The sequence below is a fragment of the Urtica dioica genome, chromosome 7 (assembly GCF_054948205.1).
Source record: "Urtica dioica subsp. dioica isolate 48M chromosome 7, U.dioica_male_clone48M_v1_H2, whole genome shotgun sequence".
Taxonomy (NCBI): domain Eukaryota; kingdom Viridiplantae; phylum Streptophyta; class Magnoliopsida; order Rosales; family Urticaceae; genus Urtica; species Urtica dioica.
The window spans coordinates 35,783,065-35,791,129 of NC_142762.1; the positions used below are offsets into that span (position 1 = coordinate 35,783,065).

General features: G+C 30.8%; 1 protein-coding gene across 1 annotated transcript; it reads left to right on the forward strand.

Moving 5' to 3' along the window:
• Positions 1-2,002: 2,002 nt before the first annotated feature.
• Positions 2,003-7,525, forward strand: UMAMIT20 (nodulin MtN21 /EamA-like transporter family protein). Its single transcript, XM_089620314.1, has 7 exons — positions 2,003-2,349; positions 2,466-2,528; positions 3,911-4,027; positions 4,108-4,351; positions 5,249-5,407; positions 6,057-6,208; positions 7,098-7,525. Exons 1-7 carry the CDS (start codon positions 2,099-2,101, stop codon positions 7,303-7,305), a joined length of 1,194 nt encoding a protein of 397 aa, XP_089476440.1. The 5' UTR covers positions 2,003-2,098; the 3' UTR covers positions 7,306-7,525.
• Positions 7,526-8,065: the final 540 nt, after the last annotated feature.

Genomic DNA, 8,065 nt, shown 5'->3' on the forward strand with positions numbered 1-8,065 from the left:
AACCACGGTTTTCCTCCGCCATACGTGAGGGCTTTTATGATATTCCGTGGCTCCGACCACGTTTCCTCAAAAAAAAAATAGCTATTGGTGTAGTAGCTGGTAAGAATCTTCACTTCCAAATGAAGGGATATGTCGGAGTCAACCTTAAAAGGCTTTTTTTTTTACCTTAAAAATAAAAATGACGAAAAAAAATAGAAAAACGCGAAATTAAAAAAGTTTGTTGCATGTGACTAGGAACAATAATTGGAATACCGATTACCCCAACTTTAATGCGTCTTAATTTTACTCAGGTGTATCGGGGAATTTATATATATATATATATATATATATATATATATATATATATATATATATTATTCTAAAAAAAAATTACGGTCTTCTTCGTAAATGTGCAATATTTAGCCATTCGAAAAAATCATGAGTTTAAAATTAGCGTTTGCAGTATTTTGCGGTATTTGCGAAATTATGGTGGGATTGGACCCAATTTGCAAGAGAATACCAAACCGTTCCACAACATTAAAGAAAGCGGAATATCTCTATCTTGTGCAATATTTCAAACCATGACGGAGAGTTGAGCTCAGAGAACTTTGGCTAAATAGACAAAGATATATACTACAAGAGGTGGAGACTAGGGAGGGCATATGTCCCTCTGAGTTTTTAAAAATTGTATTTTTACTCCAAAATTTTATTTTGTGATTTTTTTCATATTTACTCCCTTGAAAAAAAAAATTATTACACCTTTTAAAATTCATATTTTTATTAAATACTCCCCCAAACTCAAATTATGTCTCCGTTATTATTTAAGGTCCATTAGGAAAATAACCACTTTCATATATGACATTGGTAAATATTCAACATTAGGTAAATCTTAGATAAATAGTCACTTATAGACATAAATTTTAGGTAAATAATCTTTTTCATATATGAAATGTTGGCTATTTATCTAATACTTACATCTGAAAGTGGTTATTTACTTAAAATTTATCAAACGTTAACTATTTAATTATGTCAAACGTTTAAATTAGTTATTTTCTTAATTTTCTGTACTATATATTACTACCTTCTTTAAGGCAACTCTTTTCATAAATGAGCAGATATACATAGATGTTAGCATTTGGTTTATTACTTGAAAACATGACGACCAGGTTGTTTTTGGAAGAAAAGCAATTATTTGGCAGCTGGTATATCGATCCTGTTTTCCATTTGACACAAAAGGTGAGTCTAAGATCAATAAGAGGACTTGGCAAATCAGAAATCGTAATGAGTACATGATTAGATCCTAACAGATATTGATAGTTTCCTACAATTCGGTACAATCATGAGGATGATTATTGAATATTTAGTGTCTATTATTATCTGCTTTTCTAATAGTGTAGTTATCTTTTATTAATTGTTATTTAGTCGCAGTACGTATTATAATATAATCAACCACCATCTTTCATTAAAAAAAAAAAAAAAAAATCATAAATATCAGTATTAGTTAAATAGACATAACTAAAACTTATTGTTTTGAAATGACAAACGTTTTCCTACTTTATATACATTATAGTTTATCCATTACAAACAAATATACCAACTCTCACTACATTAATTTTTTTAACGATATTTCACAACATACATACTTTAATCAACTACTAAACCAGCGGCCGGAACAAAATATATACACTTACGTGCCCCATTTGGCATTTAAAAAAAAAAGAAAAAAAAAAGAGCATATATGTCTTTTTGAAATTAAATAACAAAATAATTAAGCGAATATGGTTAATTCATGGCCAGTCATGACCTTATAAGCAAGCATTTGTATTCTGTACGTTATATAGACAGTTCGTCAATAAAGATTTATTTTTCGATAAAGCCTTTCTTTTTTCTTGAAGTGACTGATTTAATTTTATCTTCCTATAATGATAATTTCTTTAATATTGTTTTTTGTTTTCTCCTTCTTCTTCGTCTTCTTTATCTCTATATATAAAGAAGCACTTCTTCACGTCATTTCAACAGTCCCAACAACATTACTCATCTTTTGCATTCACGGTCAGAGTGTGTAGTGACCAACCAAATATCGGAAAGAAATAAAGAGTAAAGAGAAGAGAGATATACCATGGATATTAATGGAGACAATAAGCGCGATAACTACGATGACGAAGTTGTCGTTAACAATAGAAAATCTGAGTTTAGGTTTAAAAAGCTAAAACCGTATGTGCTTATGGTGGGTCTTCAGATTGGGGCAGCTGGGATGTACATAATCAGCATGGCAACCCTCACACGTGGCATGAGCCGATACGTTCTCATCGTCTATCGCAACGCCATAGCCGCCCTTGTTCTCGCTCCTTTCGCTTTAATTTTCGAGAGGTGCGTACGTACATACACTATACCTGGATTTAATTTACATATCTACTATTGATATATTCAATTATCAAAATGATTCTTTTTTTTTTTTTTTTTTGCGTTCTGTTCATTTGATACAGGAAAATAAGACCAAAGATGACTCTATCTGTCTTCATGCAAATAATGGCCCTCGGATTTCTAGAGTAAATATTTTCCGTTTTACTTTTCGCTCTTTACCTTGAATTTCCTTATATAAATATACATATATGTATGTTTCAGTACGTAAAGTATAGCCATGCAAAATGGGTTGACTAACCAATCATCAAAGTCTTTAGGCTCCGTTTGGAACCTGGAAAATAGGAGGGAAAGAAAAATAGAGTTTGGATTGAGGAAAATATGGTAGAAAAAAAATATGATGGAAAATGCGAGGGAAAGTGTATAACTAAAATGAGGATTTCATTTTCCTTCGAAAATCAAATAGAAAATGAGAATCTCTCCACATTTGTCTATAAGGGGATCACATTTGTCTAGGGTAAAAATGTAAAATTTTTTAAAAATGGCCAAAAAATGTAAATAAAAAAATTTAGGGGGGGCTAATTAAAAAAAATCATGGTAAAAATGAAATTTTTTTTTAAAATGGGTCAAAAGTGTAAATTTTTTAGGGTAAAAATGTAAAACTTTTTTAAAAATGGGTAAAAAAATGTAAATAAAAAAATTTAGGGGGGCTAATTAAAAAAAATCATGGTAAAAATAAAATTTTTAAAAAAAATGGATCAAAAGTGTAAATTTTTTAGGGTAAAAATGTAAAACTTTTTAAAAATGGGAAAAAAATGTAAATAAAAAAATTTAGGGGGCTATAATTAAATAAAATGCATGGTAAAAATGAAATTTTTTTAACAAATGGGTCAAAAGTGTAAATATTTTAGGGTAAAAAATGTAAATTTTTTTAAAAATGGGCAAAAAATGTAAATAAAAAAATTTGAGGGGAGGGGGCTAGAGCCCACCCTGGACTTGAGTTAGCTCCGTCCCTAGTTTCATCGTTATTTTCCCGTCAATTTTCTCTCATATTTTTTTATGACTTTCAAACACAATTAGAATTTTGACTTTTTCTATTATTTTCTCTTACATTTTCATTTTCTCTATTATTTTCACTTTCTCTCTTATTTTTTGGGTTCCAAACGGAGCCTTAAGGCTTCTAGCTAGTGCCATATCTATCTAATAGACGGGCATAAAATTGCTCATTCTAAAAAAATAACGTATTTGTTTTCCCTTGTAGACCTGCAAAAAATAAACAAAAAAATTACGTAATTAGCCAACTAAAATATTTAAAATTGATATATAACCAACGTTTCGTAAATTTTAGGTAAATAATCATAAAGTTGACAAGACATTCCTAGTTTGCTCTTTCATTAAAATAAAAAGGTGGAGTATTTACGTCAATTTACACGTGTAAATACATGGACGTGACTATTTACCTAAGATTTACGAAACGTTGGTTATGTACCAATGTGAAACTATAAATATGGCTATATACCGATCCCAAAAATAAATGATAAATAAGTTTGAGTTTGTTGCAAATTGGCAGGCCAGTTCTTGATCAAGGGTTCGGTTACTTGGGAATGAATTACACGTCAGCTTCATATACATCTGCCATAATGAACGCCGTCCCTTCCGTCACTTTTGTCATCGCTCTCATTTTCCGGCAAGTATATATATCCGCATCACATATATACGTATATATTAATGTGTTTCTCATATATATTATGTATAAAATATGATCAGGCTAGAGCGTGTGAAGATGAAGGAGATAAGGAGCCAAGCGAAGGTGATAGGAACAATGGTGACATTAGGAGGGGCTTTGATAATGGCGATGTATAAAGGCCCAGTGATAGACCTAATCTGGGCCCACCAGAAATCTGACAGCTCATCCAACGCCGGTGCTGACTCTGCGAACAAGCACTGGTTGGCCGGAACATTTTTTATCTTCATCGCCTGTGTTTCCTGGTCCTGTTTCTATGTCTTGCAAGTAAGTTCATATTACTTAGACGTATACTATATTGTTGGTGTGTTATTTTTTATAAATATATACAGAATTATTTTTTAATTGTGTGCTTAGCATTCTATAATTTGAGAAAACAACTGCTGTGTCATTTTTTATTTTTTTTTCTTTTTATGGAAACAACTTGTGTTATTCAAATATAGTGATTGAATACCATTAATTTTGATAATTTTATAAGTGGATTTTGTCTTATACTAAATTTGGTTAGTACTACTTGACGTCATGATTCATAAATGATTAGACATCCATTATCATAGATAGATGACTGGAAATCATTAGTACGAATAATTTAAAAATATATTGTCAAGCTGACAACATTTATTATCTTAAGACGTTATACTCATTTAAACTTAATTAGTTAGTAAAATAGTTAAAACTGTAAGTTTTTAGAAAAGTAACTAAAATTATGTTGTCTAATTTTTCTTCACACCGTCATAAAATATTGACCTTATATGGAAGTAATTTACCATTGACATCAATACTTGTTCGTTTTTGTAAATTTTTTAATTATTTTAGACAAAACTTAAGTATTTGCAAATCATGAGTTTCAATAGGCTGAAATACCCTATCATTTTTCGAGAATTGTTTGCATATTACAACAAAAAAAATAAATAAAATAAATAAAAATCAAAAACAAACTTTCATACTTTTCTAACCTCTTAAATATGGAACTTTCAACCCGAATTTGTATAAATATGGGGCGCCTAAAAATGGAATGACATCATGATTTAATTCACCAATATACTTCAACAAGAAAATCTAAATATGTACATGTACTAAATTATGAGCCATATATTGTTAATATAATTTATATATATATTCTTCTTCTTTTTTTAACTAAGTGCATGTATGTGTTTGAAACAGTCCATAACTGTGAAGAAGTACCCGGCGGACTTGTCACTATCGTCGTTGATATGCTTGGCGGGTACACTACAAAGCACGGCCGTAGCGCTTATCATGGAACGTCATCCTAACGCATGGGCCGTCGGTTGGGACTCAAGGCTCTTGGCTCCAGTTTATACGGTTCGAAACAAACTAATTTATATTGCCATCAAGCAAATTAGTTCAGACCAATAATTAAAAATTATATGAATAAGGTTATGAAAAAATCTTTTTGGTACATCAAAAGAAAAAAAAATTAGTATGTATATTCTTTCTTTATCTATATTTACTATGTTGCCCAATAATTTTCACAACTGCCCCTTTGTTCAAAAGCCTATTATATGAAACATAAGTTTAATTGAGCTCCTATTATTGAGGGTACAAAACGTACATGGATATTTTTGGGCCCATGTGATATAGAGGACAAAAGCAAATGGATGGTGCCAAAAAAGTTGTTATAATAACTGACATCATAATTTGGGTCAATTGTTTGGCAATGTAAGGATGGTTTGGCTAAATAATCGAAGAGTTGAGAATTTGTAAAATAGTCAAAATTTATTTAAGATTGGAAAAATAGTTAAAATGTACAGAAATTAAGTTTCAAAACAAAAAATTGCTTATAATAATTGTCAAAAGTATTCATTTTGATGTCAAAAAATATTTGATAACGTAATTTTAACTATTTTGCTGAAAATTTGAAACTTTGACTATTTTGTTAATCAATTAGTTTTGAAAGACTATTTTGTACCTATTTTAGCCTTTAAATTTTTGTTTGAAATGAATTTGTCAGGGAATAGTTAGTTCCGGAATTACATATTACGTGCAAGGCCTGGTGCTGAAAACCAGGGGCCCAGTATTCGTGACAGCCTTTAACCCGCTCTGCATGGTCCTCGTTGCTTTCCTTGCTTCTATTATTCTTGCTGAGAAGATCTACCTTGGAAGGTACACTTAAAACATGAATAATAACTCTTACTTAATTATCCTCCCTAAAAAAAATAAATGTAATGTTTTTTATTTGATAATGATAACCCAGTTCCAGTGTCTACGACTTCTTAAATTAGTTTAGTTATATGATGTCTCTCATTAATTATTACGCAAATTTATGACAAGAGCCAACGATTTAACCATGTACTGCACATCCAGTTGGAGGATTTCACCACACTGTTGGGTAATTATCTCGTTGTTTACTTATTGAGGTTTATATATACAAACTACTTATAGTAAAAAAAATTACAAACTATCTATCTATACTAGGATTTTTACAAAAACTTTGTATCTTGTAAAACCATAGTATCCACTCAATGCCCTAGAAAAGTGCTTTTTTTTTTTTGGCTCGAAACAAAAGTGCCTTTGTGGAAATACTGTTCTTTTATTAAAAAGCTATTCCCTGATAGCTAGTGTATGGAATTTTTTTATTATTATAAAAGTGCCCTTTATGTGTCTAAAACAGAGAAACAAAAAAATGGACTCAACAGTGCAAAATATCTTGAAATATTCCAAAAACCAATAGAGAGAATATGCTCAAACAAGTTGTACAAAATTAGGCGTAATATGATCACTTTACATGATACAATATATAATGTTCTAAAATCTACCTGCCGCAATAAATCCAAGTCCAAACAAACAATTAAACTTTTCTTATTGTTATATGTATAGTATACGTTTCATATATGCCCTAGCTACTAGATATATAATATTCGGTCCTCTTTTCTACATATAATATAGGTGAGCCAAATAAATGTTACATGCCTTTCCTTTTATATGTATTTGTATCAAGAGTACGTACAAACTCTCTCTATTAACCTTGTCAGCTTGTGAATATATATTGTAGTATAATCGGAGCAATTATAATCGCAATTGGGCTATACTCAGTAGTGTGGGGCAAAAGCAAGGAATATTCAAACTCCAAAGAACCATCCACGTCAGCACTATCGCCATTGTCGTCACCGATGAGTGTACCTGAACAGAAGTTACCACTCACTAGAACCGATATTGGAGCTAAAGTCATCGTTGCTGTTACTAAAACCGACCAACCCTGAAAAAAGCACCATCTAAAACATATCTTCATGTTCCCACAATACATAGTGCTCTTCTTGAAGATGTATATGCTTACTATCTTACCATATATGTTTGCTCTCTGACGTGTAGCCCTGCTCGATCAGACGAATATGGAAACTCAATGGTTGTATAAGTACTTCCAAGGTTTTTGTTCCAATGTTAAGCGAATTGATCGTGATCAAATATCAATAATGTTTTTTTTTTTTTTGGGTAGAATCCTGGTTAATTATGTAAATTTTGACAGTGTTTTGTGTGAATTTATGTTGAATTTGTGTGCTTTATGTACTAATTAGTTTACCAATTAAAATTGCGACGTACTTTTTTTTCTCTAAATATACAAGTATAACAGCTTATTATATCATAGCATATGAATAAATCATTAATTAATGTGCTAATGTATGAGTGACACTGACTACCATTTGGTCAGCAAACAATTATAGAGTAATGATTATGTGTTCCCATTGAGATATCAGATATAAATTCGATGTCCTTGAATAGATCTGGAGAAATCTTATATATATGACATAATTAATTTTTTTATTTCCTTTGCTTTTTTCAGTTAATACTACCTTCGAGATTTAATTACACTTGCGGTCCTTAAATTTAATGGATTTGGGCAAATTGGTCCCATTCTTCTTTCGTTCATTAGTAGTACCGATCTTTAAGGGCTTGTTTGGTAGAGTGGATTTTAGGGAGGATGGATTAATATAGATGGATTTGGGTGGATGGATTTTTAGTTTC

Bases quoted from the DNA above. Each gene is read 5' to 3' on its own strand.
- UMAMIT20 (XM_089620314.1), top strand. From the start codon at position 2,099: ATGGATATTAATGGAGACAATAAGCGCGATAACTACGATGACGAAGTT. The intron at 2,350-2,465 runs GTGCGTACGTAC...CATTTGATACAG, and splicing joins TTCGCTTTAATTTTCGAGAG to GAAAATAAGACCAAAGATGA. The intron at 6,209-7,097 runs GTACACTTAAAA...TATATATTGTAG, and splicing joins GAGAAGATCTACCTTGGAAG to TATAATCGGAGCAATTATAA.